At 40.0% G+C, this 16,256-nt stretch overlaps 1 protein-coding gene across 1 annotated transcript; it reads left to right on the top strand.

The window, feature by feature from the left end:
* Positions 1-874: 874 nt before the first annotated feature.
* LOC104958209 (liprin-beta-1-like) lies at positions 875-3,695 on the top strand. Its single transcript, XM_010785935.1, has 5 exons — positions 875-1,077; positions 2,178-2,258; positions 3,039-3,152; positions 3,291-3,401; positions 3,633-3,695. The coding sequence occupies exons 1-5, from the start codon at positions 883-885 to the stop codon at positions 3,693-3,695; spliced, it is 564 nt and encodes a 187-aa protein (XP_010784237.1). The 5' UTR covers positions 875-882.
* The last annotated feature ends 12,561 nt before the right edge of the window (positions 3,696-16,256 follow it).

The raw sequence follows: 16,256 nt of genomic DNA, 5'->3' as shown, positions 1-16,256 counted from the left end.
ACCCATAATAGTGATTATTATTTAAGTTAAGTTTTTCTATAATCATGTCTTTTTCCATAATCAGGTAGCTGAACAACATTGGTAAAAAATGTATACATTATATATATATATATATTTCTTCGGCATTCGGTTTTCGGCCAACTGTTTCCTATTTTCGTTATCGGTTTCGGCCAAGAATTTCCCATTCGGTGCACCCCTAAGAAACACCCACTGTGTCACATGATTTTTAATAGAAGACCTTAGAACATTTGCTTGCCCAGTATGTTCGTGTATGTTTGTGTAAGCAGGGATAAAGAGAATACTTATAAGTTGGAGTACAATTCTTGCTAAAAGATGCTCAATATCCTATGTGTAACATTTGAGTCACTTAAAAAATGAATGTTTTCAGGGGAAATTAACTATATTAAAAATCCCTGATTGATTAAAGTCAATATTAATTATCAAATAGATGAAATGCCTTTTGTAGCTTCACCCATGAAGTTTTCATGGGACATTTTTTTTAATACAAATGAATTGGAATAAACATTGAGTATGCATATTTCTGCATGCCCTAGTTCTTGTCACAAACCCACACAGGGTTTTGTTGATATGCTCTGCTTTTGTTAATGGCACCCACACAAGAAGAAGAGCTCTGTAAACACACAGTTACACAAACACTTATATTTATAGCTTTGAATAGTCATCCTGCTCCCACCACACCCCCACCAACATATTGGCATTGAATGTGGCTTTGGCAGTAAATCCTTCCTTTTGTTGTTGTTGATGCTTGCCATTTGTATTACACTTTGCCCACAGAGAAGTGATGCAATGACTACTTCACAACTTCACTGTTTGATTTGGGTTAAATCAATCCCTCTCCCTATCTCTCCAGGCTCTAAGGCCATGGACTACAATAACGGGCTGTTTGACTGCCAGTCGCCCACTTCACCTTTCCTGGGGGGCCTCCGGGTGCTGCACCTGCTGGAGGACCTGCGCGGGATGCTGGAGCTCATGGACAACGAGGAAAAGGACAACCTGCGCTGTCAGATTCCTGACTCCACTGCAGAGGGGGTGGCGGAGTGGCTGCAGGGACGATTGGTAAACAATGATAACGTGCCATACTGTGTATTCTTGCATGTGTTCGTGACAAAGAATTTGACTATTGTGTGTTTTTTATGCTTGAAAAATGTCTCCCTCTCTTCAGCAGCATCACATTTGTTATTTTAAGTGTATTGATATTGCTTGAAGGCCAGATCAGATTTAATACAGCCAAATGTTTAGTTAAAACAATAACAGTTATGATCCCAAGCTAACAACCATCCACGAACTAACACAAACAAGTGAATAAATTGTAAAACTTCATGTCAAAGCAAGGCAGATTTAAAGTGCTTTCATATTTTAAACGATAAATTAGTATTCGGAGAGAAAAGTTACACTAGAGACCATTTAAGGATTGGATCAAGCTACGCCAACTTGTGCCAGGAGGGGGTAAAGTAAGGGGGGGGGTTTGCATTCAAATTTCATTTATGATCAGCGGGAGGATACACCATCGGTAAACATTGTTTGAACCTAGCGAAAGTAAACATGTTGCAGATCTCCAAAAGAACTGTCATTCCAAACCTTTTTCTGTCTGGAAGATAACATCAGCATCATAGCAGGCTTCATTTCCTTCAGAAAGCCTGCTATGAATGATGCTCTGATCTGCGTTGCATCTCTTGATCTTTCTGCATTGCCTATACCGGGACTCTGTTTATTGTAGAAGTGCTGTTATGACGTGCTTCATGAATGATGGAGTTCCTATAGGAGTCCGGCTGCAAATACTTTCCATGGCGTTGACGCAGACGGGGGTCCTTGTTTTTCTTCCCTCACAGCCTCGTCCCCCCATCTGTGAGCTGGAGACTTTTGATTGAATTTGCACTTTTCATGTGAGAACACTATCGACCCTCACATGTTCCTCTGAAGACCCAACTCGCATATTTGTTTTTTTATCCAAGAGAATACCATGTGTCTCTAGGCTGGTGTGTATTTTCATTAGGACTCCTCAGTCACACCCGCACTTCAACTTGACAGATAAAGTACAACCCCATTCTTTTCTATTCAGGCTAAACAAACAGTTGAAGTCTCTGATCTATTTGATGTGACAAATGCAGCATTTTGTTCAGATAACCCGAATCAATACTTATTGTTTCTCATTACAGACTAACGGTCACGGCTTAGAAGCAATCTACCAAGAACGTCTGTCACGAGTGGAGAGTGACAAAGAGTGTCTTATTCTTCAGGTCGGTGGGCACAATTCTCCATTGTAGCTTCAAGGCAGCAGAATAATTGCACTTGATTACGCAATGAAGTTGGTTTGTTTGTTTTGTTTATTTGTTATTTAACAGCATACTCAGAAACTAATCAACAGACATTCAAGAAATCTGGTGAAAAGATTGATGGATGGTTTACACATGATTAGTTTTTCAATGCAGATTGGGAATTTACTAAAAAATATTGAAAAAATATTAATTTAAATCTATCTTTTGATATTCAAAATGATCCTGTTTGTGTTGTTTTCCCCTGGCATCTCACATCAGACCGACCAATCAAATACAAAAATGATGACTGATAAAGTAAACAGAGTAAAAGTCTATATTTATAGCTGTGGGTATTTTATTCCACTGACTATTCCAAGTGAATTTTGAAGGCATTCTAGCTCAAATTGTGTTGCAGCAGTTTCATAAAATGAACGCTCAAGGCTACCATTCCTCTGCTTATCTCTTAATGTCAACAAAACCCTTGAAATCTCGAAACCAGCAATCTGGTAGTCCACACTTACCTGCCTTTCATTCACACTCAAAGGGCAGGTAAGTTGGAAAGGGAAGGATCCTTAAGCTTAGTCTTTAAATCTTTGAAAGATTTAAGTTATGGACTTTTTATAGTTGATCATTTGATCAGCTAAATATCATAAACCCTGGTCTATAAACTGTCCCTCAGCCTCCAGTTGAGAGTCCCTGACCGACAGTGTGTGATCTCTGAGTGCTCTGTGTGATTGTTACCAATGAATCTCCATTGTGCAGGTCAGCGTTCTCTCGGATCAGGTGGAGGTGCAGGGTGAAAAGATACGGGACCTGGAAAACTGCCTCGATCATAATCAGGAGAAACTAAATGCTACTGAAGAGCTGCTGCAACATGTGAGGCCTTAAAAAACTTCATGCATTTCTTTTGTAACATTATATTTCCTTGTAAAGTGACTTATTATATCTATTAAAAAACTTTGATCCCTCTACATAATATGTTCTGCTTTACCAACCATGCGCCTTGCTCCACAGGAGCTGTTGACCCGGTCCACTCTGGAGACGCAGAAGCTGGGGCTGATGACGGAGGTGTCCAGTCTGAATCTGAAGCTGACGGCTGTGGAGAGAGACCACAGGGAGAATGAGGTACAACCCCCTCACCCCGCTGTGTACCGCCATGATAAATGGAGCAGAGATAGCCGAATTTCTTTTTCATGTGATGTCTGACTCTGAATCCTGGAAGTCACCCACTCATTGTTTTTAAAGTCGCTAAGGTCTGTCGCACTCCACTGGAGGACTCTGTTCTCTGTCATGTGGTGCAGGGTGAACTTCTTTAAGGGTTACAGAGGGGCTTAAACACCCCTTGTGCTCCTGCAGCTGTTTCCTGCCATTACCCCCCACTCTCCCCCTCTCCCCTCCGGAGGGGCTCAAAGTGTGTGAGAGTTATAGTTTCCATACTCTGTCCACTAGCTGAGACATATATTCTGGTAATAGAATGTAGTGTTTCCAGACAGTAAAGCTCTAAGGGGAGTTGACTAAATGAAATGCAACTGCATGTATGTCTTTTTGTTTCCATTTAGCTCCCATTAAACTTTAAATCAAATCCTAAAGAAAACAGCATTCAGCCCCATGGTAGCCCCTGAACTTCACATTATGTTTACAATCAGATCTAGCTTTAGAAATCCTATTTAAAATGCTCCAGATCTATTTTGTTCAGTATCAAAACTAAGTTGTAGGTTTAGATTGCAAACAGGATGCAGGATGACCAACCGTTGTTGCTGATTCAACATAAAGGCTATACCAAAAGGCAGCGGTCAGATGTAACCCACAACTTACACACACCTTCACAATAGTGACTGTAATTCTAAGTGTGTTAGACTGCTAGAAAAGTCAGCATGCTGAAAAACAGCATATGAGTGCTGTAGGTGGATATTATCCTCCCACAATGCATGCACACATGTATTCTACCCTCACAGCAGCAACACGTTGAATGAATTGCATGGACATGTGAGACAGCCTCATAGAATGCATTTGTATTTTCCTTGTGTAGTTGACTGTGGCCTTCTCAAGAAGCAGTTTCATTTTAACCTTCGAAACTGTATTTGTTTTCACTCACTCACATACGATGGCATTTCAAAATGGCACAGAAAAGACTATGCCATAAGCTTAACTAATGGATCCAGGTTAGACATCACAGTTTAAATGGATTGAGTAGGGATGTGAAAGTACTAAATAACAATACACATTCAAATGAAAGATTCTCCAAACCCCGGGGCCCCTACACTGTTGCTGATTGTGATGAAAGTAGTTTTGCAGTAAGTGACCCGACATTCTCCCTTTAGTCCAGGATTTGCCTCGATGTGTGATGTGTGGACTCAGCTTCTCAAATTCCCTCCGGTGGGACATCAGTCTGAAACTAATATTTGGTGCTTTTGGCAGGGATTCTCCCACTGTTAAAACAAATTCTGAACCCTCTCCCACACAGNCAAGGTGCTTTAAAACTGTATAAACATCTAGGCCAGTAGGCCTACAACAACATTTGTTGTTGTTGAAGGCCTGGCTGTTACAGTCTTTATTTACACTATTTTGTTGTAGGCCTACTGGCCTAGATGTTTATACAGTTTTAAAGCACCTTGGCTTTGTTCTGAATGCACTTTGTTGTAGTTATCCTACAGAGAAAAGAAAATGCACTTGACTTGGAATTAATGTACTGTATGCATTCAAAAGTGCTGAATAAATGTTTTATGGACCCATACTAGTGATTATTATTTAAGTTAAGTTTTTCCATAATCATGTCTTTTTCCACTGAGACTGCCAAGGCACACAGNCAGTCAATCACATGAACAAAGGCCAAATATATTTAAACAAACACACAAACGAGAAAATTACTCTAATATTTGTTAATTGGATGGCACTTGATTTGATTCAATATTAGAGTAATTTTCTCGTTTGTGTGTTTGTTTAAATATATTTGGCCTTTGTTCATGTGATTGACTGATTTACTCAAATAAAAAGGTTGATGAATTATCATCTAATGATTTGTATGATGTTTTATTTATGTTAAAGGTCACTTTGAATGATTTTAACTAATGATAAGTACGTAGTAGAAAAACTAATATTTTAAATTCGGGACGGTCCACATTAATTTCGGGACGGCTTAGATTGTATTTCGGGACGGTTCCGGGAGGATGGTGAAAAAAGTTAGTCGAGAGCCCTGGTGATGACGTAATCAAAACTCGGCGACAAGCACGGCGCGCGACCATGCTCGCGGCTGTCTCACAGCCAACATGTCTGCTTCTTGGAGATATTTCAAAATATCAGAGAAAGAGGCGCGGATTGCGATTTGTAAAACGTGTTCAGCTGACATTTCTCGAGGGGGTGTAACTGCAAAGACTTTCACCACTTCGGGATTACTCCACCACTTGAAATCAAAACACTCGGACAAATATGCGGAGTATGATCAACGTAACCCTGTTCTCTGACATTCGGTGATATTTTTTCGGTGCTAAGACTTTTTTTAACAACCTTTTTAACAATTTTCGGCCGATCATTTTCGGTGGCCGAATATTCGGTGCATCCCTAGTGTTTCTCAATGTCGAGGACGCTTCCTTGGTAGGACATGTCTTCCGAGTCAGGTCCTTCAGAAGCGAGGCAAGAATCCTTCCTAGCCTCAGAAAACGAAGAATGGTGGAACAGGCTAACAGGTGTGCAGGTGTGCGTCATATGCGAGGCCCCGCCTTAAATGGAGCGTGATTTCCGCCAAAGATATTGGAAATTAGTCCGTGCGCAAAGCATTGTGGGGATTTTAAGACCGGAGGATACACATGTGCAGCCTCGAAATTTCCCGCAATGAAGGACGCCGGCCTCGTTAGAATTCCAAGGATCCTGAGCATTGGAACAGTCCTTCGGCGGGACTCGATGACGCAGCATCCTTGAAATAGTGGCTCTGGAGGAGCCTTCCTCGACATTGAGAAACACCCACTATGTGCCATTAAGGAAAGGAAATCTTCCTGCTTATCTGAGGAAATTAAATGTTCTGTTTTTTGCTTAGAAACAACATGTTGACTGAACTCCAGTACAGTTTTTCATGTGCTGCTGCCTACTCTGCACCATCTGTCATTCGTCTCAAATGTCAGCCGTAATGAAGATGTCCAACGACAACAAAGAGGGAGCCAAATAAATAAATATCCGAACAATCATGGCTTCCTCCCAGTAGCGAGGTAGTGTGGCTCGGTGAGGGCTGTGGTGTCTGCAGAAACAGTGGGGATGTCATGTGATCAACTGCCTTGCTCCCATTGGAAAGGTCAGCACTATAATTACACACATCAGTGGAAAAGTGGGGACTCTGAAAGTGAAGCCTGCTCTGCTCATCTGCAGCTGAGTGGCCAAAGTTCCCAAGCAGGAGTTTTTATTCCAAACTCACAGAGCTTGAATAATCATTAGTTTCTGTCATGGCGGGGACAATGGAAACTTTATTTAATTTCTCATGATGGAGGAATGCAGTGGAGGCAGAAAGGGCCAGTGACCCAGCAGCACAACTTCAGCATTATTTGAAACGTTTCTATACATTCAGGGGGATTACATAAAACTGCAGGTAGAAGTGGAAGGAGAAGGGCACATTGTGTTACCTTCCACTGGACCTAGTATTCCCAGCTTGCAATTCAATGGTTTCCAGATGTGGCTAGAACCTATAGTATGCCATGCCCACTTAAAAAAGTGCTATGGTCTTTACGTCCAAGTGTACAATGTGGTTACCTGCTATGATCCCATCCATCTGCTCCAGGGCTGCTGCCAACATATCGCTGGCGTCCGACATCATCTTGAGCTCAATGAATCTGAGAGAGAAAGAAGAAAGGGACACATAAAAAAAAGGACTAAACCAAAGCTCTCAGACATTAAATTCCACCATTTTTTTAAGATAGTAAACTGGATATTTTTGGACTGTTGATCAGACAAAACAAGACATTTTAAGATCCATACATGGGAAAAGGAAATGCAGATTCTAACTGTTTTCTGACATGTTACAGACTAGACAGTTAACTCTATAACTCTAATTTAAATCCTTGTGAGTTCCTATTTGATTGTATGTGTACTGTTCAGAGCACTGCTCCTCTCCCACACAAGCATCAGTTTTAAACAACAAAGCCTGCCTGCATGCTTTCACATTTCCTTATGAAATAAACATGATAGTGTTATCACTAATCCTGTTAGAGTACAAGCCCTCTTTCTTCTTTCTCAAATGACGTCTGCATCAAATTAACCCTGCACTCTGTGCCACAAAAAACAGGCTCCCTGAGAGACAAAAGACAAAGTGATTGCCAGGACTTACCCAACAAGCTTTATTTCCGCCAGTACGGCGGTCACGGGTGAACACGGGCAAGCCCCTAACTGAAATAATGGCACTATGTTCCCAGGGGCCTTGTAGCATTGGCATGCCCGGCATCTCAAACCTCCATTACAAAGTTGAATCGACATGACAGCTGAATTCTTATCAAGGCTCTTCTTTACTTGCACCACTTATCTATTGAAACTCAATCAGATGTAAAGTGGTTGAGATTGTACACAGTACTGTATGTGGAGTGTGCAGCTAAAGCTCAGAACCAACAAAATAATAAACAGTGGCTCTACTTGTTCAGAAGTCTCATGGTGGGGGGGGGTGGCAGGGCTTGCAGGTTTACTTCATTTCCTCCCTTTAAGGGGTCACAGGGTCACACCCAGCAGGGTAAAACATGTGCATAAAGGGCGTGAATAAAGCAAGGATGTCAACAAGGGGCCTTAAGTGCTTGTTGCTAAATGTTTCTCAAACCTCTTCATATTAATACTCCATGAAAATGTTCTGGGGATTTAGTCAACAAGATGAACACATAACAACATTTTGTGTGGCCCTTTTAAAACATTACAAAACAGGATCTTGGTCGATAAGCAAAACAGAAAATACCTTACATTTAGAAATAATACAAAAGCTTTCAAATGAAATGTCACAGTTCTCATGGGGTATTCAGGGTGGAGGAGTGCCACAGATCCAGGTCTTACAGATTGATTCAAAACCATCCCTTACTCTCACCGGGGTGGAAGCTTCCCCCCCTGAGAGAAACCTAAATCTCGTGCCTGATGTTGTTTGTTGAGAATCCAAATATGTGTTCTCACTGTGTGAATGCAATCAAAACAAATGGCATGAGGAGAGAGACACCAGTGTGTGCTATCTTCTGCTCTACTTAACTATTGTGTACCGATTTCTGGTCACGATGCAACCGCGGGGGAGTAGAGAAGGGTAGGATGAAACATTTTGAAAGATAAAACAAATCAAAGCGTGAACCATAATTGAGGCTGCTCTCCTGTCGGTGTCTAGTGGTAAAAGCCACATCAAAACAGGTATTATGAGTTTCATAGAAATCCAATTTAGTGGAAAAAAGAGCATTTTACAACCTACTTCGAAATACTGAATTGTTTTTATGTTGACGCTTAAATGTAATTACAAGTACCTTCTGCTAGTCATGCGACAGAAGATTGCATTGAAACTCAATTTAACTAGCCTGTCCATTCACTACTCATAAATCCAGGAATTTTCGAAATGCCAGGCTGAGTTGTTTCCACTTCTTTTCACATCCTTGATGATCCATTAAAAACGTTCTGACTAAATGAGAAAAGCCAACAGAGGAGAGTCCATCTCTGTGAAGAAGTGTGTGCATGATGACTGATAACGCCAAAGTGTAGGAGTGAGCAATACACACATTCCTGAGCAGGTTACTTATCCAAAAAACCAAACACAGCCTGGTACTGACATCCCTGCTGACCTCTGCGACCTCCCTCCCTCCTTCCTTAAGACTCCACAGACTTTTTTTCATTTAAAAACCTAAACATCAGGCGTTTGGAAACATGGTCTCTTATTTGGACTCAATACTAAATCGTCCTGGTGCTGTGAACAACCAGGATGGTGCTTTAATCAAACGCAGAAAGTGATTCCTAATCAAAGCACTAATTACTATTTTAAAAGAAAAGTCTGCACAAAAAAAGGACCAGCTGTTTAAGTAAATACCATAGGCTTTCTTTAAATTTAACAATACTGTATATATGTAACCAATTTTAAAAATATTTAGTTATCTTCATCCAAATATTTTGGTAACAGCATAATCGTTCAAGTATTTGTCTAGAAAGAAAGTATGTTACTGGCAACCATTTTAAATATAAATGCTAATGTAAAAGCAGCAATGTCTAAAATGAAGATTCCCTGCAGTTATATAACACTTTCATCCTTGGGTTTTGGATTGACAAAACAAAACATTTTAAAAGACATCAACTAGAATTATTAAAAATGTATCCAGAAAATGATCCGCAGATTAATCGATAATGAAAATATTTGGTAGTAGCAGCCATATTATGGTCTTTTCGTGAGATGTATTGACCCTAAGGGAACACAGAATACATCACCACTATTCTTTCATCTAAATCTGTGAAGGAATTGTGAATTTGAAGGGAAGTCTTTCAACTCCAAACAGATATTCTACTTTGGAGAAAAATTATAGATAAACAGATGTCATATTCTGAAGCAGATTTTTCCATTTCTTTCTGTCAAAGACAATATAACTGAAAGGTCCCATGTCATGGCCATTTCCACTGATTATAATTCCATTGTTGAGGTCTATTAGAATAGGAGACGCTCGTTGTAGCTCCAATAGCTCCAGCCCCCACCCTCCCTGTGAGCACAGTGTGCTCTGATTGGTCGGGACGTTGTGAATCGCGCTGAGCTCCGTGGAGGTGTGGTTTCCTTGTTTAGCGACAGCGAAACACAGCCAAACTCACCCTGAGCACACACAAAGTCACAGCCGAAGTAAAAACAATAAGTGTGGCTTGATATTGAGTAAGAAAAAGGTTGATAAACACTGTGAGAATGGGTCTGCAAAGAGAACTTCGCCGCGATCCCAACTGTCTGTTATCAGCCTGCAGCCAGGGAGGAGAGATCAGCAGAGCTGCCTGCACTGAGTGTGTGTGTGAGGAAGTCCGTGGATTGGTCAATTTGGACCAATCAGCGGGGGCTTAACGTAACGGCTCCACGGATTGGTCCATTTGGTTCCGGGTAACGCATGACATCATGCGGTACCCGGAAGAATCAATGGACAGTGACGTATCTCCAACGAGGCGTTTTGGGGAGGTATTTTCTGTGTTAGAGTTTTACTCGCTACAGGGTGTACTTTGAGGGTTTTGACTGCAGACCGTTTACATGCATAAAAACCTTCATAACACACAAGGGGACGGGTAATAACCAGAAAAGCATGACATGGGACCTTTAATATCAGCTAACCTTAGGTTCTTGTGGGTTGAGTTGAAAAATGTTGTTCAAAAGACATTAGGCTAAACAAGGAGATGGTCACAGCTTTTTAAAATAGACTTTACAACATTACATAGTAATCTGTATGCACTAAGTTTGAGGCTTGGCTCACAATTCACTTAAGGCTCTATTCCAAACACAGCATTCAAACCTTTTATAAATGCATCAATGCCACCATTCTGAAAGTATCCAAGTGAAGTCAAATTTCCAAATATATTTTATAGGAAGACAAATCTGTCGGAAAGTCCTACCTACTTTGCTGCAAGGTGGCTTTAACAGCAACCAGATGTAGAGAGAGAGAGAGAGAGAGAGAGAGAGAGAGAGAGAGAGAGAGAGAGAGAGAGAGAGAGAGAGAGAGAGAGAGAGAGAGTGCGAGAGATATACTGAGGGGGAGGGACAATGCTTTTGAAAAGAAAATAGCCTGGGATAACATGACCATTCTGAGTGAACACACACACGGATGCATATATTCACAAACACACGCCTCTGCTTGTGCCTCTAACACTACGATAGCTTACTTCCAGCTGTGGCACAGATGTGCATTTCAGAATTGAACTGCCTCAGAGTAGTATTAGAAGATGCATTAGTGTTTGCTAGTACAGTAACTGGTCATAGTATAGTGCAAGACATTGCTGTGTCTTCAGAGAGATATTTGATCTTTTCCTCAGTTTAGCTATCAAACATATTACCAAGAGAAATATGACTTCCTCACTGCATCCAGTAGCCACAGTACACTTGTGTTTTCACTTAGCTTTGCTTTCACAGTTGCCAAGATATTGACCTTTCTAAGTTCTATTTACAGCCAATAAAAACAACATTGGATCATTTCATAATTTAGTTTCCTGCTAGCTCTCACGGCCCGTCCACACGCCTGTTCACTTTGAATGGGGTGACGTCACACTTTGCCGAACTGCATTGTGGTTCCGTCGCTTCGCTTTGCTCGCTTCAAAAGTTGAGCAATGTTCTACGTTTGAAGCTTCGACGGAAGCGTCAGCCAAGCAAATCATATGCCAGTACAAGCTCTAGCCAATCAAACCGCGTGCTTGTTTGTCCGGGGCAGGAGATTAATGTGATTGGTTGTTGGTGAGCTTCAGACACGCCCACCGGAAAGCTTCAACGCACGCCGCCGTGTGGACGCTGCGTGATACACAATACTCTTTCTAACTTCTATTTTATTTATTGGTAATATAAAATATAAAGAAATGTAAATATTTGTATTGCGAATCGATTTTTTGTTGATCAAATAAAATTTAGCAATAACCTCAATTAGTTGCAGTACAACAATAATAGTTACAGTACTACCTGGAGAGGTAACACAGACATGAAGCGTGACTTTTGGAAATCCAATCCAGCAGTCAAACACCATGCGTTTGTTTACATTTCCTCCAAAGAGAAGGTTCAGTGGACTTTTAGTTTTGGCTGCTGCGAGTGAGGTCAGACTGTTTGACAGAAACGACAGCCCAGACTTTAAACTAGTGCAGCGGTGGCCATATTGAGACCCTGCACAAACAACTCTTTGTCCTTCAGAGACTCACATGATACCACCGCGACATTGAACCCAAGCTGTTGCGGTTTTTCCATGCGGCCCACAACTACATCATAGTCAAAAATCTCAAAGGAGGGGGGAAATAATAAAAGAGGATTGAGTATAGGGGCAGGAGGAACTGAGTAAGAAGTCACCAAGCAAAGAAAAACTAAGTTTCACTGCCTTTGTCATCAAGGTCTCAGCACAGAAGCATAAAGTCTTCCTTTAGGGCATAATTTGACAGTTGTTTCTGTAAACTAAGCCTAAAATATGCAAAGAACTGCAAAGGCAAATGAGGTTTACAATAGTGGCAACAATGAATGAAACTGTAAACACAGAGGCATTCCTACAATCAGGAAGACCGTCACTCAGTCCTGTCAGGAAGCATTTCCTGGCACACTCTGGAAAAATGTCTTCCTCTAAGTCAGAAATGGCCATTTCCTAGCACTGACTGCTCCAACAAAACTAAAATCTGAAATAATCTAAAAGCCACATCTCATATAAAACCAGGCCCTTTAATTATTTTCCTGTGCGATAAGTTTTTGATTAACATTTTAATTTAATTTCAGAAGCCTGTAAACACCCCAATATATCATATGACTCTAAATTGACACCTCCCTTCTTTCAAAATACACTTTAGAGTAGTCTACCAAGAATGCAAGGAATGCAACCATCAGGAAATAAGGGGCATGATATAGAAAGGCCGACGTATGTAACACTTAGTTTGTAGAGAATTCAAAATACATGTTGATCCATCCAAATGAGCTGGGAATACAAACTAAGGCTGATAAAGAACTTTAAGTCACTGAACAACAAACAAATGCCGGTTGTTTGATATAACAAAATGATGTGCGCCAGGAGATTACATCTGAGTCTTTCTCAAAGCAATATGAAAATGTGTTTAATTAAGCTTAATTTCCTGCAGCCACATCAGATATGGCTATGCAATCAAGTGTGCAACAGCTGGATTTTCTGAGCAGCAAACCGTTAGCCAGTGTGACGAGATACAAATATGGTTATTGTGAGAGAAGGAAATAAAATCCTTTGTTATGCTTTCCTTTGCCCGGAAGCTAAGACATCAGCAGACATACGCAGACAGGAGGGCTGCCAGCAGGTCATGCAGAGCCTCAGGATGGAGCTTTTTCCTGAACAACGTTATACTACAGAGTTGTACCCCAAACAAAGGCTGCAGCAGCGTGAGATGGATCATGAAAGAAGGTGACACTGGACCAGAAGGACCTTTAAACTGCAGGCTTTGTGTAGGCTTCTGCTGCTTATACAGTCAATCTGTGTGGGAGCCAGATTGGAGGTTCACCGCAGTGACTCATCACTTGGCTTGTAGATTTATTAACATGTGATGCATTAATTAGCTGCGGTTAAATACAAAATACAAATAAGTGTTCCCATAGAAAGATAGCATCATTCATTCAACTGGTGAAACCATAATGCCTGAGGGGATTTCTGAGGGAATAATACTTTTTCTCCATAACACATTTTTATGCAAGTACAAACAAATGTCGGATTACAAACAAGAACATTAATTTAAACTGTTAATAAAAGCACAATTAACCGCAATAACTGCACGTTACACGTATGTCTCCACAAATAACACAGTAAATATTGGACGTAAAAAGTTACCCATTTTAATAACTATATGGAGGATACTCGGAATAATACTGACAATTGAAAACTAACTAAACTAAACTCTGTACGTCACGTTAGCTAGCACACACATTCGTATCAAGCTAGCTACGTTACGTCCAATTAAAATGAATAAGGCGTTAATGGTCACACAATTAAGCTAGCAAGACCAACCAAACTTGGAAAAACAAACCGTTAAAACTAAGCCTGTTTCAAAAGTTAATTTAAACTTCGGTTAAACTTACATTTTTCGACCAAAGTGTAAAAAAAAAAAAGTCTCCAGCAGCTTTACTCCAAATACTTTGGGACTTTTCACAGGAGCTTCATGTTTAGCGTTCACCTTCCCATTGAGTTTCTCTGTGAACTGAAGTTTTCATCCAAACCAAGAGCCATGTCGCGCGACGTCAAGCTAATAGGACAACTTCAAGGATACTTCCGGTGAGTGATGCTTTCAAAATAAAAGCACAAAATGCGACAAACAAATTAATTGTAAGGGTTACAACATAATTCAAGAAAAAGTTATTATACCTAAAGTATTAATAACAAAAAGTTTTTTCAGGACTGTTCCAACAATGTAAGGACATTACCTGTGATGAGGAGTCAAATCAACCAGATTATTTATAGTCTGAAATGTTTGTCTCACTATGGGAAGAAGTACAACATTCTCTGTAAATGAACATTGAATATGTATGTCTCACTCTCATATAGTATTTTCTCTGCTACTTATGCGCTTTGGTAATCAGGTCTCTAAGGACTGAGAGTAAGTGTAGGGATGAAAGTGTCTGACAGTAATAGGGTGAAAAAATACCAAGACAAATGAGAAGAAAGAAGGAAGACAACTCACTGCAGCCATACTTCAATTTGGTCAATGTTTTAAATGTTTATAAAGATGTTGCTTTTCACATCTCATTATTTGCAATTGTTAAGGTTTGATTTAATTTGTAGAAGAAGAGGTAATGGCCATTACCATAAAATGTAACTAAGCACAGGACAGGATCGTTATTGTTATTATCTAATTGCTATGGTGAAATGAAAATGGAGTAAGCAAAACTATATCTAACAGGTAAATGTATCATAGTTTCAGTAAAGAATGGCTGTTATAGTTTTAATCGTGTTAACAATAAACTTTAAAAAGAAGTGAAGTGATAAGTAGGGTCAGCTCACAAAAGAGTGACAAGTGCGTGTGTGGGTGGGAGCAAATTGATAGCAAAGCACATTACACAGGGTGCAAATTAAAACCCTATTCTTAGCGACAAAGGCCATAGTCATTTTCAATCCATTTCAGAATAATCACCTGCTGTTTTTTCTCTGTAAGTCACCTACTGTTTAATTTCCCTCACACAGCCTCTCATGCTCTCCCTCAGAGAGAGAGGTTGATGAGGGGTGTTGGGATAAAAACGCAGACAGTTTGACCAGCAGGTGGAGGTAGAGGTGTGTTCATGATCTCTGGAGGCCATACAACACAGCCTTGTCTTGGTCTCATAATACATCAAGAGGATGTACCTACAGACATAATGATACACAATGTCCCTGAAGCAAAAATAGTTTGCTCCTTGACTGCAGCCTGGAGAAAAAACACTGATGTCTGATTTAATGAGCCTGAGCACCGACTCACTAAGAAATAAAGTGATATTGGTCGTAAGACAGTATGAACTAAATAGAGACTTTTGTGTCATTAAATGTTTTCCATACAGTGTCTGACACATTTATATTCCAAGTGTTTAATCAGTTCCTTCGTTTTTATTATAAATCAATGAGTTCCTTGGCATCATTCGAGGATCCATATGGAGCATATAGCGGTAGAACAAAAGTGACTGTCAGCTTAACTTTTAGCTATAAAGTTGAAGAACACCTTCATAATTAAAATAACAGTGTTTGGATGGGTGGATAAAGGCTAAGCGACGTGCGTTTTTGTTTTATTTTGTGTTTCCAAAACACCATGACACTAAAAGTATAACATTTGGGATGCAATCACATACAAATAATTATATCCAATATATTCAGTCCGGTTCGGATATTCTCATTTGTTCTATATTTGAGGTCTTTATAGTAAATTGTGGAAACCATTGGCATTACTTTTGTATTTAGGAACATGATGCAAAGAATCACTAATGAAGACACAGGAAATAATGTATATAACGGAATTCTATATTGATATTGACATAGACTGTAACAAATGGAATAGACTCTGGATCTGAAAAGTTATACCGGCGTTGAAGTGCCCTTAACCTTCTATACTTTTAAAGGCCAGCAGGGGGCTGATTGCTAAATAATTTTGAATGTATAGAAGTCTATGAAAAAATGTACTTGATTTATTAGATGATTGAGCAATTAGTTAAAGAGTTTACAATTTCAATTACTAATTTTCTTTAATACAGCATGATGTTCATTTTGTAAATGATGGTCTTATTTGAGAGAAATAGATAGTTAAGCAGCGCAAGGCGTGGCTACCTTGTGTCCATACAAAAGGAAGTGATTTGATTGAAATGAAAATGAACATTGTAGGACA

The sequence above is a fragment of the Notothenia coriiceps genome, unplaced genomic scaffold (assembly GCF_000735185.1).
Source record: "Notothenia coriiceps isolate Sejong01 unplaced genomic scaffold, NC01 NC01_scaffold00028441, whole genome shotgun sequence".
NCBI classification, from domain to species: Eukaryota; Metazoa; Chordata; class Actinopteri; order Perciformes; family Nototheniidae; genus Notothenia; species Notothenia coriiceps.
The sequence above is the reverse complement of the archived record's forward strand: the minus strand, read 5'-3'. Positions and strand labels throughout refer to the sequence as shown.

Coding starts and splice junctions, on each gene's coding strand:
- LOC104958209 (XM_010785935.1), top strand. CDS start 883: ATGGACTACAATAACGGGCTGTTTGACTGCCAGTCGCCCACTTCACCT. Junction 2,259..3,038: donor AAGAGTGTCTTATTCTTCAG/GTCGGTGGGCAC, acceptor TCCATTGTGCAG/GTCAGCGTTCTCTCGGATCA. Junction 3,402..3,632: donor GAGACCACAGGGAGAATGAG/GTACAACCCCCT, acceptor GTGCTCCTGCAG/CTGTTTCCTGCCATTACCCC.